Below are 21,179 nucleotides of genomic sequence, written 5' to 3'. Positions count from 1 at the left end.
GCTTCTGATGAGCCAGTCGAGATGACTAAAATATCCTTCACATCTTAGGACAGAACAAGGTCCAGAGACCAGGCTGACCACCACTGACCCAGTTGTTCCTAAGAGAAGGCCCCACCCACAGCACTGACACAAGTCAGACTGGAATGAACAAAAAAGCTACAGAGCAACAGACATGGCAGTGAACTGTGCCCAGACTGAGAACATTTCTCAGACCAGATGGCATCCCTGGCAGGCTCTTACTTTCCTTGGGATGCCCTGAATGTGTTCACACTAAATATCCAGCGTCCCCAGTATAACTCCTTACTTATGTAAGTAAAGTACAATGTCTTTATGGTCTGGCCTAAGAAATAGCTATCCTCACCTCTCTATCATTCTACTGGTCACAGTGGCCATGCACATCCTTGGATGTTGTGATGGCTATTCCTGGTTGTCAGCTTGGCTACATCTGGGATCCACATTTCTAGAACTACAATCCAGAAATGGAGGGCATAGCTGTGATCCAGATCTTGAGGCTGGAAGACTCGGGTTTCTGATCCGGATCTTGACATGGAGCTCTTGAGGTATAGTGGCCACAGTGGCCCAGGCAAGGTAGTACACCCCTTTAATCCCAGGAGACTGAGGCAAGCAGATCTCTGATTCAAGGCCAGCCTGGGACAGAGCAAGTTCCAAATCCAGGCATGGTGGTACACACCTTTAATCTGGGCCACATCTTCTGCTGAAAGCCTACATAAAGACATTGGAAGAAGGAAGTCTCACTCTTCTTTACCTGCTTGCACTTACTTGCCAGCACATCTGTTGGAACCTACTTCTTCAGGATTCCAGCTCATACAGAAGACCAGCTGAAACAACTAGCCTCGTGGGACTGAGCAACTACTAGATTTTTGGACTTCCCATTCACAGCTGCCCATTGTTGGATTAGTTGGATTTACTACAATTCATTACAATAAATTCCCTTAATATATAGAAACATTCCACAAGTTCTGTCACTCCAGAGGCCTAATACAGAAGCGGAGACTATCCAGGGCAGTGTGGATTCTAGGAGACTTCTTCTGAACCTGGTCTGCCTCCAGTACCCACTGCAGCCAAGAGGCTACAAATATCCAATGTTTCTATCTTATCAAAAACAAACAATAGAAAACACTTGATAAAGGTATGTGTTTAAGCTCAGTATTCCACAGGATATACAGCCCCAAGGAGAAAAGGCATAGCAGGAGGATGTGGCAGCTGGTCCCGTCATATTCCCAGTAAGGAGGCAGAGGGATGGACTCTGCTCAGACCAAGCTCTCCAATCCTGAACCACGGGCTGGGACCGCCCACATTTAAGGTTCCTCTCCCCACTTGGACAACCTAGTCTAGAAAACCCTCACAGATGTGCCAAAGATTTGTTTCCATGATAATTCTAAATCCTATCAAACTGACAATCAACACTAACCATCACAGTGACAAAGTAGCCTTGTCCCCTGAGCCTGACCAACTCCTCTCAGGCTACTCTGGCCTGTAGGGACCGGCTTCTTCCTAGCTTTGGATGCTCACTCATGTGACAGGAAAGACCAGGAGGAAAGAATGCAGCTAGGCTTTGAAGGGCTCTAGCTGGAAGCGTTCCTTGTTCAGGCATTAGGCTTGTTTTTGTGGCATTTTCTCACGTAGCCCAAGCTGGCCTTAAACTCATTATGTAGCTGAGGATGGCCCTGAATTTCTTATCCTCCTGCCTCCACCTGCCAAGTACTGGATTACAAGGTGTACACCCACTTTGGGCATCGATAGAGGTAAAACTAAGCCTTGTAAAATTGCTAAGCAAGCACACCCACTACCAGCTGAGCTGCATTCCCCGGCCCTCCAAGAGCCTAACTCTCTGGACAGTTCAGTGTCTCATGAATGGTAGAACCTTTGCGTCATTCACAATCCACCAGACAGAAAGTTTACTCCCCACAGGCTCCAGTGCTCTGACCCATGGAGCAAAGGCAGGAACCTGGCCAGAACAGGACAACCAGCCCTTTCAAATGCCCTGAGAAAGAGGTTGAGCCATCACCCAGGCTGACCCTTGAGCAACACAGTGATGCTGCCACACGGCCACCTTTGCTGTGGGACAGAGCCCACTGACATTTTGTTGCCTCTCACAAGCTCCATTAACATATTTAAGGGGGATGTTCATTGTGGGGTCACTTGAAGAGTTAGAATGGATATCCATATCCACACACCGTATGGGGATTATGTCTCATCTGTTCCAGAGGCTCACCATCCCTGTGCAGCAAGCAAACCCACATGATGATCAGTGTCAAGTGGCCAGTTGATACAGACAGACAGACAGACAGACACCCCTCCCCAAGAAGTGAAATACTTTTAAAGCCCAGGGCAACAAAAAACCTTCTGGCTTCTCTAGGATATAGAACATACATCCCAGGGACCACAGTAAGCTGAGCTTAGCCACAGGTCAGCTGTGCCAGTTCCCACAGCCTCTGGCACTGAGGCTGAATGCCCATCCGCTCTGTATGCACCCTGCACTTCGCCAAGCCCCTGAAAAACTATCTGAGAGAAGCTAGGACTCAAACGAGTGTTTGACTTTATTCATCCAGCTCTTGACGGACCCTTCTGGTACGGACAGATGGTGCCACAGCCTCCAGCACAGGCCAAGAGCAGAGGGTAGTTTGGGGAAAGTCCAGAAGGCATGGCAGACAAATTCCACGTTTACTGGACTCTTCTTGAAAACGAATGTGGAAGATTAGAATTATGTTCTCACGCCATCAGCTCAGCTTAAATACTTCTCTGACAAAAATAATAATAATAAATTATCTTCAACTCAGAAAATAAATTGTGTTCAGCAGGGTGACAGGAGGGTCCATTCGTCGCATTGCACCACAGGGCTACACAGGAGAGGACAGACAGGCAGGACACCAACACAGGGGTCACAGGGCCCAGGGCCTGCCTGAAGTAAGTGAACATGTGCCTTTGTCCCCAGGCAGGTGGCAGCCCTGGCTGTGTCACCCGCAGGAAATGGGGCCTCCTTCCTCCTCACGTGCGCCTTGTCTTCTGTTTCTTGGTTTGTCTCTTCATGTCTTCTGGGCTGCTGCTGTCAGAGGCCACCTGGCCAAGGGCTCTGACTCCCTGAAGACGACTCGTCAGCTGCAGCAGCAAAGGAATGATCTAGAACGAGAGAGACCATGAGCACCTGGAAGGCGCTGTGCGTCTCCTTATGGAAACCCCAGTGCCTGCAGAAGGCTAGCAGGGAGGTGTTACATGGAGGCTGTAACTCTCTACAGGCAACACCTCCCTAAGGATTAGAAATGACATCGCTAGAGTTAACACCCTGGAAGCTGTAGGAAGCTGCCTGGTCCCCTCCAACCTTAACCTTCTACAACTTCTGTGACACCGGACACCCTGACCCCCGCCTTCCCAGGAGACCTTGGCTTCCCTACCTTGTCATGGTTGTAGCCTGCCAACAGGAGCAGCAGCGTCAGGGGCAGGGCAATATAGGACCCTTGCGCAATGTCTTGCTCGGGTAGCTTCCTCTGCAACAAGACAGCCATGACTTCTTCTAAGTCCTCACTCATCGACCACTGTCTTCCAGAGCTTCAACCCACTCAGTCACCCACGCTGGCCCCCAAGGTTACCCAGAATCCTTTGATATACAAAAAGAAACTAACTAGGGTGCGGGTGTGAATCACCTGAGTCCTCCAAACCCTTAAGACTCAGATCCAGAACTCAGGTACAAGGAGACTCCAGTGGCCAAGAACTCTCCCTTACGATCACAAATAAACTCGCTCTCGCTGAGGATGACCTTGAACCTGTAACCCTTGTGTCCCTACCTCCTGAGTGCTGTGAGTAAAGATAAGTGCCACCATGCCTGGCTGATGTAACTGGGGATCTACCACCAGAGCTCCATCCCTGGCTCTGCACATCCTTGATTCAGCAACTCCCCTGTCAGTTCCAAAGACAGACTGACAAACACTCAAAAGCTCGCATGCCAGAGAACCCTGCAGCTAGCTGCGTGTTCACCACCTGGGACCGAGCTGGATACACTGCGCTGCTATGGTTATGAACATGGTCTTCCCCAAATTCCTCTGTTGAGACCTGTCATATTTGAAATCAAGATGACACACTGACAGAAGGGTCTGGGGACACTTGTGAATGGGGTCAGCGCCCTTTTAAGTCAGGCTGAGAGGAACTGGTTCAGCCACCTGTGGTGCGAGGCACAGCTACGGGTGCCAGCGATGGAGCAGAGTGGAGCTGGGCGCTCACTCACTGTGACATCTCCAATCCCAGGCACTAGAACCACGAGGAGCAGTTGCTGCTTGTAAGTAACCTGCTCTAACGTGGATCTAGCAGCCTGAACAGACTGAGACACACGGTGCCTCCATACGAGAACAGTACAGCTCTGAAGTCTAGTGCTCCACACACAGCTCAAAGAAACATGTATTAAATTCTTACTTTTCCCAGAAGCAATGAGCAACTGTAAGGCCTTTCTTTTTCTAAAAGAATTTACAGTGTGTGTGTGTGTGTGTGTGTGTGTGTGTGTGTGTGTGTTCATGCACGTGCACATGCATATGTCTGCACATGCCATGCATATGTGTGATCAGAGGATAACGTGTGGGAGCTCCAGGTCTGAACTCAGCTCATCAGGCTTGGTGCCGAGTGCCCTTACCTGCTGAGCAACCTTAACGGCACGCTCCTCTTCTGTAAGGCAGTCTCAGGCTGCACTCTCGGCCCCGACCACGTTCAGAGTCAATGATCCTGAGCTTGGACCTGGACCCTACCTCTTCCTCCAGAGACGTCTCTGTTAAGTTTACAGTGGTTCCACCACACACACGCTTCCAGAAGCAACTGAAATGATCTCCTGAATGTGGAACCCCCTGGGTTTGATGGGAGCAGTGAAGGGGCCTACTACAGGGGCTGATACATTGACCTGGTTGGTTCTTTACCCATGGCCGTCTTGTCAACCTGCTCCCTGTTTTCCTGTTTTCCTTTGCACTGCATTGGTCAAATTACTCAGGCAGCAGCGCTGTATCCATGCCTGCTGGCATTTACACGCTCCCGTGTCTTCTACATTGCCCACGAAGCTGCAGTTACTGCTACATGTTGGAGAGTCCTCATGAAGAAATGTAATGCCACCAGCAAAGGGAAATGGTGTCCCTCCTCCTCAAATCCCAAGCCAATGACCTAAGCAATTCTGCTCATGGATAACTAATTGCCCGACAGCAGGCGTCAGTGCAGAGGAAAATGGGAAGTGGCAGGAGCAGATGCTGTGATCACAGCCTCCATCTAGGGTTTGTTTAACTTCCCACTCTTACTTACCGTGGGACTGAAAACCAGAGTGATGTGTTTGTGGTAGCCCACTGCAGTGAAAGATACTTGCGGCAGGACGTAGTCGTACTGGGATCTGGGGAGTGTGGAGTCCAGCAGCACAACGTAGTTCTGTGGGTGTAGGACAGACAGCTCAAACAAAGCAGGGGACAGGTGGTGGCCATGCACAGCACTTCACATTTTGTAAAGAACCCACCCCCAGCCCCCAAGTCTGTGCATCCAACCCAAGGTCATCAACTTTCAGGCTGTAACAGACACGGTTCTCCGGTGGCTCTGGGCCTGCATCTTCTGGGAAGACTGTCAGGGCCATGGTAGTTCTCTATGAGCATATTAGGCTCGGGTGATTATAGTCCTTAAGGACTAGCTTCAAGAAACACACAAGTTCTGACGAAAGAGCGTGTGATGGGCTGTGGGAGCCAGCACTAACAAGGCTGAGTGCTTGGGATGTGACTTAACTAGCTCCTGAGATGGCAAGTTCTAGAAAAGTAGCATCTCTACAATGGTCATGGAGAAGATGGAGGTCTGTGTCAAACTCTGGCACCCTGGCCATGACTGTCGAAGCAGGTGTGGTCACCTCCATCTCACAGATAAGGAGTAACCAGTATAAAATAGCATGTGGACACAGTGGACAGCAACCTCAAGTTCCATGACAGCCTCCACTAGTTTACACAAAGGGGCACCATGGAGCAGCCCCCCAGGGTGGTTGGGAGCTCCAGGAAAGAGCATCATACCCTGGATTCACAGAGAATAGCCCCAAGCTAAAGCCATCGAAACCAAGTTCTCTGGCACGCCTGTCAAGTGCACAGTCAATAACTGACATTGACAACAGTGGCTGGGAACCACCCAACTCTCGGGTGGATACCCAGACCAAAGCTCAGAAAATGCCAAGCAGGAGAACTTAGAGGCACACTGTGATTGGATGCCGCTCAGTGTGACAGAGCTTTCCAGACATATGTGAGACCCTGGTCTTATCCTTAGCAAAGGGGAAAAACAGAGTGGCACTGAGACTTGCTACACAGGAGAAAGAAGCACATAATGACACCAAGGAAGTCCAAGAAAAAGATGGACAGCACTCAGGAGTGCTAAGAGTCAGGGATGCCCGGCTGAGTTACCACACTTCCCAACGTGGAGCCACAAGCAACGATTGGGCAGCATGCAATGAAAGAGCTGATGACAGGAAGCAGGCGAAGGACAGAACCATCCCTGAACAGCACTAATTGCAAACAGTGGACAGAACCCAGGCAGCTTTAAATCTGCACAATAACTGCACTTCTTAATACAAACATGATCACCCACAAATACATACACTGCATACATAGACACACTACACACACACACACACACCCTACACACGCAAACACACACATATACAGACATGCTACGCACACACACACACAGACATAGGCACACACACACAAAAACATACATACATACATACATACATACACTACATACTCACACAGGCACAACAGACAAACATGTATATACATACACTACATACACACACATGCACATATACACATGCACACATGTGCTCACACACACAAACATAAATACACAAATACAGGCACACATACACACAGGCACACAAAAACACATATATATACACAGACACACTGCACACACACACTACACACAAATACATGCATACACGTAAACATATACATACACATGCGCACAAACACACACACACACTGAAAAAGATCCAAAGGAAGCCAATCAACACCCTCCCACTCCTAAGTTCTGGAGGCTGGCATTTTGTCTGTCGGTTTTAATTTTTTCCCCAAGTATTCTGCTAGAAATATGCACTGCTTTTGCAAACAGAAAGACAGTGAATTCGGAGACTCATCCTGCCCCCATTCTCCTTTTACTGACAGGGGCTCATTTCTGGAGCTGTATTTAGACTAAGGAGTGAGAGTCATTCGCAAAGATGGCGTGCCCCCAGCCTGGCTTACCTCGCCATCTCGGAGCAGCGGTGGGAAATGGAAGAAGAGCGACTGGCCCAGAGACACCGTCTGGATGGGGTTGTCGAGACTCTCGCTTTTGTACAGCTTCACCTGGGCGCAGAAAGGAAAGGGCCCAGCTTACGACACTGAGGTGACTTCATTGCACATGGGGCAGGCTCTCATGGTCAGAACTAGAGGATGTGGCTGATGAGAAAGCAGCTGTTCCCCTCCCAGCCGGCCTCAGGATACAGGCCTCACCCCCAAGACTCCAGTATGACCAAGGCCAGCAGTCCATAATGCCTTGGTGGCTAAGCATGCAGTGAGCACTTTCTCAACGATGTCACCCATCGTAAGGACACCGCCATGCCTCCTCAGAGCTCCAGAGACCTGAACACACCTGAGGTCACACAGACTCATCCTGAGGTAACGTCATCTCACCCATGTGACCTAACTTACTAGGACCTGAACTCCACGTGTGTGCCGTGGCCTTTGGATCAGTAGCAGCTTCCAACAAGCTCCAGTTCTGCACTGATCTGTAGGAATAGTGGCCATCCTCTCCACCATCGGGGCGCAGGAGGGAGCCACAGTCCCAGACTATATCAGAGGCTATGAGACCACGGAACAGGTGTTTCTTATGCCTTAACCTACAGCAGGCAGCTGTCTGGCCAGCTCCCCTTGTAGCAAGCTAAAGGCAGAGCCAGGGGGGACAAACATCTCTCCGCTGACTCTGGGTCTTTTTCAGGACTCTTACCCACAAAGTAGACAGATACTCAGAGGAAGTGATTACATTTCCACTCAGGTCAAACTGATTGATCTGCCGGAAAACTATGATGTTCACGTCGTCCACGTCATTGTTCCCAACCTGAAGAAAGAGGCGCACGCTGAGCGGAGTGCAGGCTGCTTCCAAATGGGTCTGTCCCAGGTACACACAGCAAGCAACGGGCAACAGCCCAGATACAGCGTTACGTGAGGGTTCTTATGTTCTAAGTTTTTACTGCTTGCCGAAAGCTTGTCTGGCAGCCCCAGCAAGGCAGAGCCCTGGCTGCCCGTGCCCACACCCCATGGGGACACCAGAGAGCTCACTGCTGTTTCAGACCTGACTGATTACAGTCTACACTGTTGCCCAAGAGCCTGGCCCGAGCATGAGAAGTAAAATCAGGAAAACCCTCTGGTGTGAGCAGCAGCCCAGCTGTTTAAAATGGCAGAGACCATCAATCCAGCTCCCAGGTCAGCAAGTCACACAGGGCCCACCACTCTGCTCCAAACGTCCCGCTCCTCAGGCATCGACAGGCAGTTCTGTACCCCGAGACCCTCCAGGCAAACTGGAAAGAACACTACTTTAGTGGTGTCTGAGCCAATTCCTGTGAATGGTATGGGCCAAAAGCCCATAGCTGAGAGGCTACAGGCCCTAGAGGGGAACTCACTACTGCTCTAAATACGGATGTTTAGATACCCACAGGTCTGTGCTACTCAGTGTGGCCAGAGCTTATTCTGCAGCGGACAATGGTCAGTGCAGAGACGCACAGCTGCCCACTGCTGACAACAGTGACTGTGAGTGCGCATATCTAATGGGACATCTGCATCAAGTCACCGCCTTAGAGACTCGGGGGGTTGGGGGGTGGGGGGACACTGGAAAGAGGGTAAGAGAGTAGTAGGGGCCTGTGAAAGCCGCCTTCTGGACACTTGATGGCCAATGCCCTTACAAACTCACAGGAGCTGCAGTTACCCCAACATGACAAGCCAGTCAGAGCTGTTGCATAGATGAGGGGACAAAACCTAGCTCAGGAGTTACTGGCAGTGATGGTTCCTGGGAGGGAGAGTCATTTTCCTTTGAGGGTGTGGCCACTGGCAGGCAGCCCATGTTCCAGCAGATGGCCACACCCCCACGCATGTTTAGACAGCACTGACTCAGTGGTGAAGTAAAAAGGAGACATGATTTTGGGAGGGGTGTTGTGAAAGATTTGGAAGGAATTAGAAGAAGGCAAGAAGGAGTAGACATGACATATGTAAGAAATTCTCAAAGAATAAATACAAAATGGTAAATAATTGGATTTTTGTCTTTCAAGGCAGAGTTTCTCTGTGTAGCCCTGGCTGTTCTAGAACTAGTTTTGCAGACGAAGCTGACTTTAAACTCAGAGATCCACCTGCCTCTGCCTCCTGAGTGCTCGGTGTGCACTATTACCATCCATCTAAAGAATTCATTTTTTCAAAAGAACCGCTCCTAAGGGTTGTGGAGATGGCTTAGTGGATAAACACTTGCTACACAAGTGTCAGAACTAATGTTTAGATCCCCAGAACCCATGTAAAAGGCAGTTGGGCACAGCGGCCGGCCTATAATGCCAGCACTCAGGAAGTAGAGACAAGGGCTCCCCAGAATAAGCTGGCTGGCCGAGCTAGCTGAATCTGTGAGCTGCAGGTTCTGCAAGAGACCTTACCTCAGTAAGTAGAGAGCAATCAAGGAAGATGCCTGGCATCAACCTGTGACTTTCACACACATCTTCACAAATGTACACACCCACACACATACACATTACTATCCATGTACACAAAAAAGACTACACCAAGAAAAAGCCCCTCTTCAGACACCACTCACAAGGATGCGGAGTTAGGATTTACAACCCTACCCCGGCGAGCACTAACCGGAAGCCACAGCCCAGCCATGGCAGGAGTAATGCTCACTTACCTCAATCACCCGATGGTGAGGGAGCGCCCGCTCGATGTGGTCATTGCCTTCTGCCTTCAGCTGCACGTGGTACATGCACCCTGGCTACGAAGATACCCGTTGTTACTTTTCTAAAGTCACACGTAACCTGAGAGTGGCTTTGCTACAAGTGGTCACCCGCCCTTTTCCCAATCTGCACCGTCCACTTTCCAATGAGAGCCTTTTAGAAGTGCAGTGGTGACACGCTGCTGCCAGTGCTATAATCCCTTCCACCACAGTACACTCTCATTCCTGACTCCCAGGTTACATGTGGCTCACTTCCTGATTACGAGCATTTCCCTATTCTTGTAGACTCTTCCTCCCTCTGCTCATCCCATCCCTGACCTGTACACATCCAGTTACAACTGGAACCACACTGGCAACCCTTACAGGGGAAAGGATTTGAGGCTGTTTGTCTTTTTTTTTTCTTTTTTTTTTTTTAAAAAAGACTTAAATGTCCTTATTTATGTCTTTGTTTTATTACTCAAATTTACAGGATTATTATTATGTACACTAAAAATACTATTGAAAAAAGCTCTGGTATCAACTCCCAGCCACCAACAACACAGCTGTAAGGTCAGGTTCCGAAGCACTGGGCTAAGGTCCCAGGTGTCTGTGTGTCTTTAGGAGCAGAAAAACCCAGGGTGAAGAGTTATTGTTCAGCCAGCACAGCCTGGAGAGCAGAGCTCTGATCTCCTGCTGCTATACAGCTCTGAGCACTGCCATACGCCACAGGCAGGATGAGGGGCCTCTCTCCCTTTCAGGGTAAGTTCCTTTTTATATGTTGCCTGGATTCTACAAAGGAGACATGAGATCTCGACAAGGACAATAAATCTTTTACTTAAAAAAAAAAAAAAAATATTGTGCCAAAGATGTTCCATAGACCTCCAAACCTTATAACACGGTCCCAGTGCTACTGGTCACCTTCCACAGTTGATGGCAGTGCCTATTGCTAAGATTCCTCTTATGTCACAGAGCGGGGAGAAACACTGGTACTCGCCTGGAAGCGTCACCCCTGCTGGCTGGCATTATTAAAGCTTGAAGGTACCATGCGCAGTACCAGAGAGAAAAGTACTTACAAGCCTCATCTAAGTGCAGAGCCTACAAGTTGCAGGCTCAACCTGTGTGCACGATGTGCCTGTTAGTGTGAGATGGTGCTGATGTCACAGGAGTAACTGATCACCATTTTATCTTCTGTAGTTTTGGATTCAGGGCCTGCTCCACAGACTGGAACCCATACCTGACACTGGTGCAGCTGCTAAGAAGGTAAGTGTAGACGGTCATGGCCCTGCAGGAAAGCCCACCACCACCATCATGCTGCCAAGTGAACATAGCAACCCAATGACATAGAAACCCACAACTGGTCAACATGCAGACAGTAAGAGACTTGGGGTGCTCAGCCCTAATGGGGTGTCTACTATGACACCCTTCCCCTTACTGCCCAGGCACCTGTGTAGAAAGGGTGTAGAAAGGCAGTAAGAGCCAGAGGCAGGAGATGACGTCAAGGAAACTGTTTTCTATATACAACCGTGCAGATGCACATATGAACTCAGAGAGTGTGACAGTGCCCACAGACCTTCAGCTTAAGCCAGACAAAAAGCTCAGCATGGAGGAGTGGGCACAAAGACCCACCCATACCCAGGAAGCTATCTGTAACTGATGATCTCTGGGATAGAGAGACATTAGTTTTCTTCAATTAAGTGACACTGAGAACCATCAACCACTGCAGAGCAGGCCCTTCACTCGGGCAGTCGGCCAACACGCCAACTCCCATGCTTTCTTTCAGCTCTTTTGTCTTCGTTTCTGTTTGTTTTTTGTTTGTTTGAAGAAAGAAAAAGAACAACATTGGGCAAGTAAGAAGGTGGAGAGAATCTGGGAGAAGTTGAAGAGGGGTAAGGATATCAAAATATAGTGTGTGAAACTCGCAAAGAATAAAACAGTATTAAAAATAAGTAAAACACTGTGTAGCCTGTTAAAGATGATGCTACAATTAGACACACGTCCAATTAGCCTGGACATTCCAGTTAAATAGTTGTTTGCTCCTTGAGGGGAAGTGTCTCAAAGAGAGGAGATGGTACTACTAACTCTGGAAATGGTGGCCACTACCACTCATCCCAGTGCCAGGGCCAACAGGCTACATCCTTGAGGAACCTTCTCAACTCTTAGCTAGCCGTGCCGAGGATTTACCTACAGCCTTTGTGTGCTGGCCAGCTGACACAGCTAGAGTCATTTTGGAAGAGAAAATGCCTTTATCAGATTTGGTTGTGAGTGAGTCTGTAGGACATTTTCTTAATCAGTAATTGAGATGGACGAACCTCACCCATTGTGGGTGGTGCCATCCCTGGACTGGTGGTCCTGGGTTCTGTAAGAGAGCAGGCTGAGGAAGTCAGGGGAAAGCAAGCCAGTAAGCAGTTCCCTCCATGGCCACTGCATCAGCTCCTGCCCTGTTTTTCTTGCCTTGTCATCCTTTGAGGATAAGCAGTGATGTGAAATAAACCCTTCTCCAATTTGATTCTGGTCATGAAACAACCACGAGGGCAGCCATGCCTTGTCAGAGATGTCTCCACAGGCACCCCTGGCTAGCTAAGTCAAAGAAGCAAAGGCGGCCAGGGGTCACTAAAGTGGATCAGAGACCTTTAATCTAAGAAGGCGCCTGCAGCTGTGGTGGTCTGAATACGCTTGGCCCAGGGAGTGGCACTATCAGAAGGTGTGGCCTTGTTGGTGAGTCACTGTGGGGGTGGGCTCTGAGACCTTCCTCGCAGCTGCCTGGGAGTCAGTCTCTCCTGTTTGCCTTCAGAATAAGCTATAGAACTCTCAGCTCCTCCAGCACCATGCCTGCCTGCATGCTGCCACGCTTCCTGCCTTGATGATAAAGGACTGAACTTCTGAACCTGTAAGCCAGCCCCAATTAAATGTCCTTTATAGACTTGTCTTGGTCATGCTGTCTCTTCACAGCAATGGAAATCCTACGACAAGTTGGTACCAGGGACTGGGATTGCTATGATAGGCCTGACCAGGCTATTGTTTGGAAGAATGGATTTGGGGACTTTGGATATGGAAAGTGATGGACTGCTTTAAGTGGGGCTTAATGGGCCGTCCTGGTAGGAATATGGAAGGTGTTGGTGCTGAGGGTGATTTGAACTATAGAGGCCTGCTGGTTCAAGAGATTAACCACTAGGCAAAGCTCTGTCAATCCCCCTTTAGGGGACTTATTTTCCCACAGAACAAAAAGGGCACATTGGCTAAACACACATCCTGTCAGCCAAAATAGGGACACAGGGATTCCAGAGTCCCACCTCTAGCCTGTTGGCTCAAGCTATCCCACAAGGACACCACTGACAGCAAGAGGGAAATACCCAACAAAGCGCACATCCTCACCAGCAGTCCACGTAACCGGAACTTTCCTTCCTCATCTGTCACGGTATCTTCTCCATAGATGCTACAGTCCTTCTGCCCCACAGCTTCCACTGCGACACCCTGCTCTGGCTCTCCGTTTAATGAGGACACTGTGCCGTAGCAGCTGATGTGACAAGGAAAGAAATAGAATATGACACCTTCAGTCTTCTGAAGCACAGGGTGCTTGCTTACCAGCGGTTCCAAGTCTGCTTGAAGGAATACGTCTACCGCTGGTAATTTGAAACTGTGAAGCACTGGATAAATAAATAACTCATGAGGATCTTCATCCACATAGTCAGTTGAAATGATCCCCTTTCCTACACCTGAGCTGATTATCTTCCATCCAAAGTGCTTTTGTAAGCCCACATAAGCATGCATGTTTGTATGCCTGCCCATACGCACAGGGTTAGTGGCTATCACTCAACTGTCTGAGAGTACTCTGAAGAAATGGAAGTTCTGACACCTCCTGGAAGGGCAGCTGGGGGTCAAGGAGGCAAGAATAGAAAGGCTATCTATCTATCTATCTATCTATCTATCTACCTATCTACTTACCTATTTGGTGGGGTTTTGTTGTTGTTTTGATTCCATTTAATTTGTTTGGTTTTTTTGTGTTTTGTTTTGTTTTGTTTTAAACAGGATCTCTCTGTGTAGCCGTCAGTCCTAGAACTCACTATGTAAATCAGGCCTGGCCTCAAACTCATAACCATGCCTGCCCGTGTCTTGGACTAATGGCGTGCACCACCACATCCAGCCAGAAAGCTAACTTTCCATTATCGACATCTGCAGGTTCTGCTTGCTATTATGTTTCCTCCTCTTAAAAATGTAGTCATATTTCAAACATTTTTAAAACATACATTCTTTTCTTAACTAGGTACTAGGCTGCCACAGGCACATTTTCAGAGAGTATGCTGGTGAACGGGCAGCAGGTGACATACTGGAAGGAGGGCAGGAAGGGGGGGAACAGTGGAAGGAAGGTAGTAGTTACGCATTGCAAGAAAGAGCAAAGTCACCTTTCTGACTTCTACCTTACCTCAAATTCCCCTCAAATTCAGTCAACATGTAACCTCGGGGCACATTTCTACAAGAGTCCCACTGTGGCCCACCGCAGCCTGGGGAGGGCACGGACCTGTAGGCAGTTCGGAAGCCAGTGATGGTGATCCTCAGGTTCTGCCCCTCCTGCACTTCTATCATCTGCGAGGATGGCTCAAAGCGGAACTCCTTCATCATGGGTTTAAAATAGTACTGGCCAGGACTCTGCCAAGAAACAGGCACAACTGAGATGGCTGCCACACTTCGAATAGCTTAAAGTCACCACGAGCTAATCGGGTTACAGAGCAGCAGAGCCTCCCAGACACACAGAAATGGCAGCTCTGTTCCTACATATCCTGAACAAGGAGTTGTTACCACCTTTAGCACATCAGTGGAATAGAAGCCACGCTTCTTTTAGAAGAATCAGAACCAGCATAAACAGCTGGAAAGGACTCAGCAACAAATGGCAGGGGGTGAGCAACGCTGGGTGTGCGAAGCCTGTGCCCTTCTATGTACAGCAGGCCTGTGTTAGCCTGACTCTCAGGAGTGACCAACTGTCAACCCATGTTCCTGTACTTCTGAACCCCACTGGCCATGGCCTTGGATGCCACATCAGATGAAAACTTTGTACCTCACCCCCTTTATACATGGAGTGGACTTTGGCAAAGAAACACAAGTAAGCCAGCCACTGTTGTACTCTCCTACACACACACACACACACACACACACACACACACACACACACACAGACACCCCAACCCCAAAAACTGTATCTGTGGAAAACAAAGGGCTGCCTAAGGGAGGAGCTGCTGTGGTCAGGCAATGACTTATTCCGCCTTGGTGTAAAAGAAAGCATAGGTCAGAAGCCTCGTCCTGAGTAAGAGCATGCTGTGACAAGTGCATCCCTAGAGCCTTGGCACGGCTGACTGTTCTTACACTGTCCAGCTACACATCCAGTCACCTGAGCTGTGTCCCCACTGGGGACTTGTAGAACATGGGCTTACCAGGTTTGAGAACGTCAGAATGCCGTTGTCTTGGGTCAGGAGGTTGGACCGAAACACGCCGCCACTGAGGGATAAGAGGACCCCAGGGAGTGGCTGGTCATCTTCAGCTTTAATCTGGAAGAAAGGAACTGATCAGAACATTCTAGAATTGAGACCAGCAATCCACAGCAGGCTGGCCAGCTGCACACTTCTGTAGTACAAAAGGGGAGACAAGCAGAATGTCCCCAAAGGTGCCCATAAGCTCACAGGCCTGAACACTTGGTCCCCAGTGGGCAGGTGACGTTTTAGGAGGATGAACAAACTTTGGGAGGAGCCTTGCTAGAGGGAATGGGTCCTGATGGAGGATGGATGCGACTTGCCTACCTTTCCTCTGCCTCCTGATCTATGCAGTGTGAGCACGTGGCCCCTGCTCCAGCTGCTACTGTGGCTCCCAACATGGACTTGGACCCTCAAACAATGAACCTAAAGCAGTCCTTTCTTCCTTAATGGCTTGTACTAGATAGGCATTTGTCACAGCAGTACTATAAATTATCTTTGCACGGCCAAATAGGTTCACCCCACAAATGCAGAATATCTCCCTGGCACTTCCTTAGTAGCTGCGGAATCAGAGCGTGTCTTCCATCGTCCTAGCCTTTGAATTGCTTCCACAAATGGCTGTCCATCTGTGCTGTGTTCTCAGTGATCTAGAGGTGTCTCATAAACCATGGCATCATCTCCGGTGCGCACGGTTCTTCCATGTCTGCACCTCCTCACTCTGGTCTAACACACGCTCAGCAGTGACAGCTCCATCTGCATGTGAAGTGCTCAACAGAGTCAACGCCCGCCCAGCCCTTGCTGTACGACACCCCGCACAGAGGACAAGAGGGACACTAGGCACCCCCATGGGGACACAGAGCAAGTGAGAATGACAGCCTAGGACATAGGGAGGGAGCTGAATTGCTCGAGTGCCTGCCCAGCACACACGACGCCTGGGCTCCATCCCCAGTACTGTGTATCCTGAGGGTGAACGTCTGCATATACTGAGCCTGTCGTCTCGGAATTTGGTAGAGAGAAAGGAGGATTAGGAGTTCAAGAATACATTCTGTACTACACAAGAAGTTAGAACCTTGGAGGCCAGTCTGGGCTAGACGTTCTGCTTCCAAAGTCAGGGAAGACAACCGACATGCGTGACCACAGGCAAATCGATGTCTCTTCACAGGTTACTCAAATAAAGGAAGCGAGACCAGCACGCGGTGCACAGCTCCATTTACACAGGTACCAGTGTGAAGGACTATGCTACTTTCTCTATGCTGTACAGTGTTCAACCACGTGTAAAACTGACTGTGTACTTCCTGTGTGCTTCATCACCATGTGCATTGCCCCAGTGAAGTGGCCTTTGAAACACATTACCTCGAAGCTCACACCGGCCAGGGCATAAGCCTTGAAGTCTCCCACAGTTCCTTCCACAGCAGTCAGCACATAGCCCTCCTTCTGTGAGGTCACAGTGTACTCCAGGTCACTGTGTAGGGGACCAACACTGTGGGAAAGAGAGCCAGACACTACAAATGGCTGTGTCCAGCTTTGAAGGAAGCAAAGCCCTCCCCCAGGAAGCCCAACCTGCCTCAGGAGGTTCCCTGAAGCCAGCAAGTGGCTCTCTTTGGAGACATACCTGTAGGCACCTTTGTCATCAGTGAAGACAGTGATCAAGGGTGAACTTGCTCCCTTCTCACTGATGACAATCTCCACTCCCTCCAGCTCTGGATGGATCTGTCCTTCCAGAAACAAGCCCGCCTTCCCATGGATTTCAATCAACTTCCCTGGGCAGCTTTCTAAGAAGGAAGAAAACAAGAGGGAAGAGAGGCATCCAGCTGGAGTTTTCTGGTCAAAGAGAGACCTGAGATTACTGATGAGGAGCTCAGGCTGGAGTGATGGTTCTGTTCTGCAAGCATGAGGACCTGAGCTTGAAGCCCAGTACGCATATAAAAAGCCAAGTTTAGCCATGTACCTGTAGCCTTGGCACTGGGGGATGAAGGCAAAAGCATGGCTGTGGCTTGCTGGTTGCCAGTCTAGCTGAGGTTCAGTAAGAGACCTTGTCTCAAGAGTAAGAGCAAGCCACCTGAAATCTTCTCAGGGGGTGCTGTTCTACCTCAGACCCAGTGTGAAGACAGTGAGGGGAAGGGAAGACACAGCAGAAACTCATTCTTCCAACTACTCAACTCCTACACGCCATACAAATGTCCCCCAGGCGAATCACTGTGATAGCCCGTTCCTGGATAAGGCTTTCCCTCCACACCTGAGAACAGGAAGACCCAAACCATCAGAAGCAACTAGCTCAAGCAAGTTTGGCAACTAATGGCAGGGCTCTTCCTCTGCTTTCTGGACTAACAAAATCAAAGGAAGACTGGTCCTCCAGAAAACGCCACTGTAGCTGTCTTTGGTACTTTGTGGGTTCTTGTCTCTTCCATCCTTTCAACCTCCTAACACCAGATAAAAGAAAAAAAGGATAAAAAGAAGAGGAAAGAGATCCCTGAAGAAAGTCAGGCCAAGTTAACATTAGACTATTCCCTGCTGATTAAGGGCAAGTTTGATCTTCACCTGCATGATATCTAATTTCTTCTTATTGTTTCTGCTTTGTGCGTAACTATTTAACAAACCATAACCAACGGCAACCAACAACCCACTTCTAGGGGCCCTAGCATTTATATACCCCCACAAAAGTCCCCAGAATTCCAAATGTCACACAATCACAGAAACTATCTGCAGCTAGCAAAAACATGGCCCTGCTAGAGCACGAGGCAAATCATACTCAGCTGCTGAGGACAGTCTGAAGCAGCCCATATCCCACACCTGGGACTAAAACAAAAACATTCTTATAGTATTTCTGTGTGTTTTTTTTTTTTTTAAAGAAACCAAAACTACAAAATTCTCACTACACACCACCACACCTATATACAAAAGTTACCTCTACTTAGACCATTCATTTATCCATCCATGCACTCATCTGTCCATCTATCCATCCACTCAACCACCCATCCATCCATCCATCCATCCATCCACTCAACCACTCATCCATCCATCCATGCAGTAGTCTATCTATCCATCCATGCATGTGTACATCCATCCATCCATCCATCCATCCATCCATCCATCCATCCATGCATGTACACATCCATCCATCCATCCATCCATCCACCCATCCATCCATCCATCCATCCATCCATCCATCCATCCATCCATCTATACATACATACATGTATCTATCTACTGGTGACACCAAGTGCCAAAAAGGCTTTTGGGTAGCTTATAGACATGGCTGCACAAATATAGCACAAAACCCATTTAAACACAAATAGAGAAACAAAGGCATGATACCCGTTCATGGAGTAGACTCGTACCTCCACTGACAGTGGCTTCCATGGATGGGGGATAGAAGAGGAGCTCTTTGGACGAGGGTGTAACAGTGATTTTCTCTCCAGACCTGAAGGAGTGAGAACGGTTCAGCTGGGCTCGCTGGCTCTGTCCCGGGAAGACAGAACGCAATGGAGAGCCCAAGCACTTACCGGGCCCAGTAGGAGAAATCGTAGGAGAAGGGGCCCTGTAACTCGTCCACCATCTCTTGCCCAGGAGGTCGGGCCCTGCCTTCTTCGCCTTCTTCTTTGCCATTCTTCTTCCTCTCCTGCCTACGGGTCTCAATCTCTGCCAGCTGCTGTTCCCTCCGCAGCTCCTGGGCAGACTTCAGAGGTCCCAAGACCAAGGCTGGCTCGCTGTCGATGGAAGACCTGGAGGAGACACAGGGTAGGCTATGGGACATGGTGCTCACCCTGCAGTAGATGGGAACTTGACATTTCCACAACTGGGGACTCATGAGCAAAAGCCAGACACCTTAACAACAACATCACAGTGCCATAATCTTTTGTTCTAGAAACACAAATTAGGGAGCTGGAGAGATGGCTCAACAGCTGGCTATTCTTCCAGAAAACCTAGGTTTGATTCCAGGACCTTTTCTGGCCTCTGCATACACATGGTACAGACATACATGCACCCAAAACACCCCCATATAAACTAAAATACAAATATAATAATAATCACAAATTATTTTAGCAAAAAGTAAAAACTGGGGCTTGGAATGTACTTGCTTAACATGTAAACATGAGGAACTTAACATGTAAATATGTCCCCAAACCCACATTTTCATCAAAGCCAGTTATGGTGGCAGCGAGTTTATAATCCCAGTGTTGGGAAGCAGAGACAAGTGGACCCCTGGGGCTCCCACCAGACAGCATAACCTGAGCAGCAAGCTCCAGGCCAGTCAGAGCCCCAGTCTCAGACCAAGTGCCTTGGAACAGTACCTAAGACTGGTGCTGACCTCCACACATACCTGCAGCTGCACACACGTGTGTGCACATACACATTTTAAATAAATAAAAGCTGAACATCAGCTGCAATATAGCAGCAGATGGTAAGAAGGCCAGAATAAAAGACCCTGCAACTTGATGGAAAGCCGCCAGCCTGCACATGGTTCCTGGATGTGTGCTCTGGTCCTCTGCCCTTTCACACCACCTTTTATGAATTGGAAGAAGCAGGGAACTTGGCAACAGAGGAGCACACCTTTAGTCCCAGCACTCGGGAGGCAGAGGCAGGTGGATTTCTGAGTTCAAGGCCAGCCTGGTGCACAGATCAAGTTCAAGGATAGCCAGGGCTATGCAGAGAAACCCTATCCCAAAAACAAAAAGGAAGGAAAGGAGGAAGGGAGGGAGAGAGGGAAGAAGGAAGGAAGGAAGGAAGGAAGGAAGGAGGGAGGGAGGGAGGGAGGGAGGGAGGGAGGGAGGGAGGGAGGGAGAAAGGCAGCAGCTGTGGCATAGTGAGCAGAGTGCCATGGTGCTTCATCAAGGTCCTTCTGGGATGGTGACACTGGCAAAGACCTGGCCTAGCTAGGGGTCAGGGTGGAGAGAGACCTCAGGAAAGTGGATCGTGGTGGGGTGATGTCATCCAGGGGAAAATTCACTGGGTGTTCAAGAAACAGCAAGATCGGAAAGCCAGAGGCAGAGGACTCATAGGAGGACAGCCAGGTCAGAAGGGGCCAGATAGGAAGCAGGGGTCACACACCCTTCAAAGTCCTGTGTGGGCTCTAGTTGAGTCTGGGGTTTTCAGTGGAGCAGGACCGACCTCCACAGCAGCAGAATGTGGCCAGTGTGGAGAGCACTGAGTCAGTCATGAGGCACAGCCAAGGTGGGAAGAGGGACAGGAGGTTGCTGCAAAGGCCCAAAACCACAGTGAGTGGGAATGGTGCGGACAGTCAAGTACTGGTCTGGGAAGAGAGCTGAACGTATTTTTACTGTAAATACTGTTAAGGCAAAGCTTGGTTGAGTCGGCTGGACCAGGGGAAGCAGATGACAATGACCAAGAAGCAGGAAGAGGATGGGAGCTGCCATGTCTGAACAAAGGGAGACTACAGAGCAGGTCTACTGATACAAGAGCAGCAGCTGGGATACAGCCTAGTGGGGTCAGGGTCCCCCAGAGGGTACAAGAGGTAATGTCCAGCCAGAAACACAGCTCATACCATCTGTCAGCACAAGCCTGTGACAAGAAGGCACCTCCATCCCACTCCCAAAGCTGTACAAGCTAATAATGAAGATGCACACCAGTGCCCTGGAGTCACTATGCCCAATGATGACTACTTAGCAAGCAGGACAAAGCCAGGGTACCTGCAGGGCCTGCACCCAGAGACTCAGCAAGGGACCCTCCCCACACACAACCTTGTTCCCGCCCATCCAGCCCTGCAGTCAACCGCTGCCAGCCTTCCTGTCACAGGCTCAAAGGTCAGAC

The 21,179-nt window shown here is 49.4% G+C and overlaps 1 protein-coding gene across 1 annotated transcript in view; it reads right to left on the bottom strand.

Annotated features, from left to right (window-relative positions):
* Positions 1-2,537: 2,537 nt before the first annotated feature.
* LOC114640031 (nodal modulator 1) overlaps positions 2,538-21,179 on the bottom strand; it is a 50,768-nt gene continuing 32,126 nt past the window's right edge. The window contains exons 19-31 of the mRNA XM_028788914.1: positions 18,914-19,132; positions 18,749-18,831; positions 17,023-17,182; positions 16,764-16,890; positions 15,375-15,488; positions 14,468-14,595; positions 13,324-13,465; positions 9,928-10,011; positions 7,996-8,106; positions 7,254-7,355; positions 5,290-5,409; positions 3,414-3,506; positions 2,538-3,141 (exon numbers count right to left, since the gene is read on the bottom strand). Coding sequence (XP_028644747.1) covers positions 3,010-3,141; positions 3,414-3,506; positions 5,290-5,409; positions 7,254-7,355; positions 7,996-8,106; positions 9,928-10,011; positions 13,324-13,465; positions 14,468-14,595; positions 15,375-15,488; positions 16,764-16,890; positions 17,023-17,182; positions 18,749-18,831; positions 18,914-19,132 — 1,615 coding nt within the window. The 3' untranslated portion in view covers positions 2,538-3,009. The remainder of the gene's footprint in view (positions 3,142-3,413; positions 3,507-5,289; positions 5,410-7,253; positions 7,356-7,995; positions 8,107-9,927; positions 10,012-13,323; positions 13,466-14,467; positions 14,596-15,374; positions 15,489-16,763; positions 16,891-17,022; positions 17,183-18,748; positions 18,832-18,913; positions 19,133-21,179) is intronic.

Source organism: Grammomys surdaster, unplaced genomic scaffold (genome assembly GCF_004785775.1).
Source record: "Grammomys surdaster isolate TR1022 unplaced genomic scaffold, NIH_TR_1.0 125769, whole genome shotgun sequence".
NCBI lineage: Eukaryota > Metazoa > Chordata > Mammalia > Rodentia > Muridae > Grammomys > Grammomys surdaster.
The sequence above is the reverse complement of the archived record's forward strand: the minus strand, read 5'-3'. Positions and strand labels throughout refer to the sequence as shown.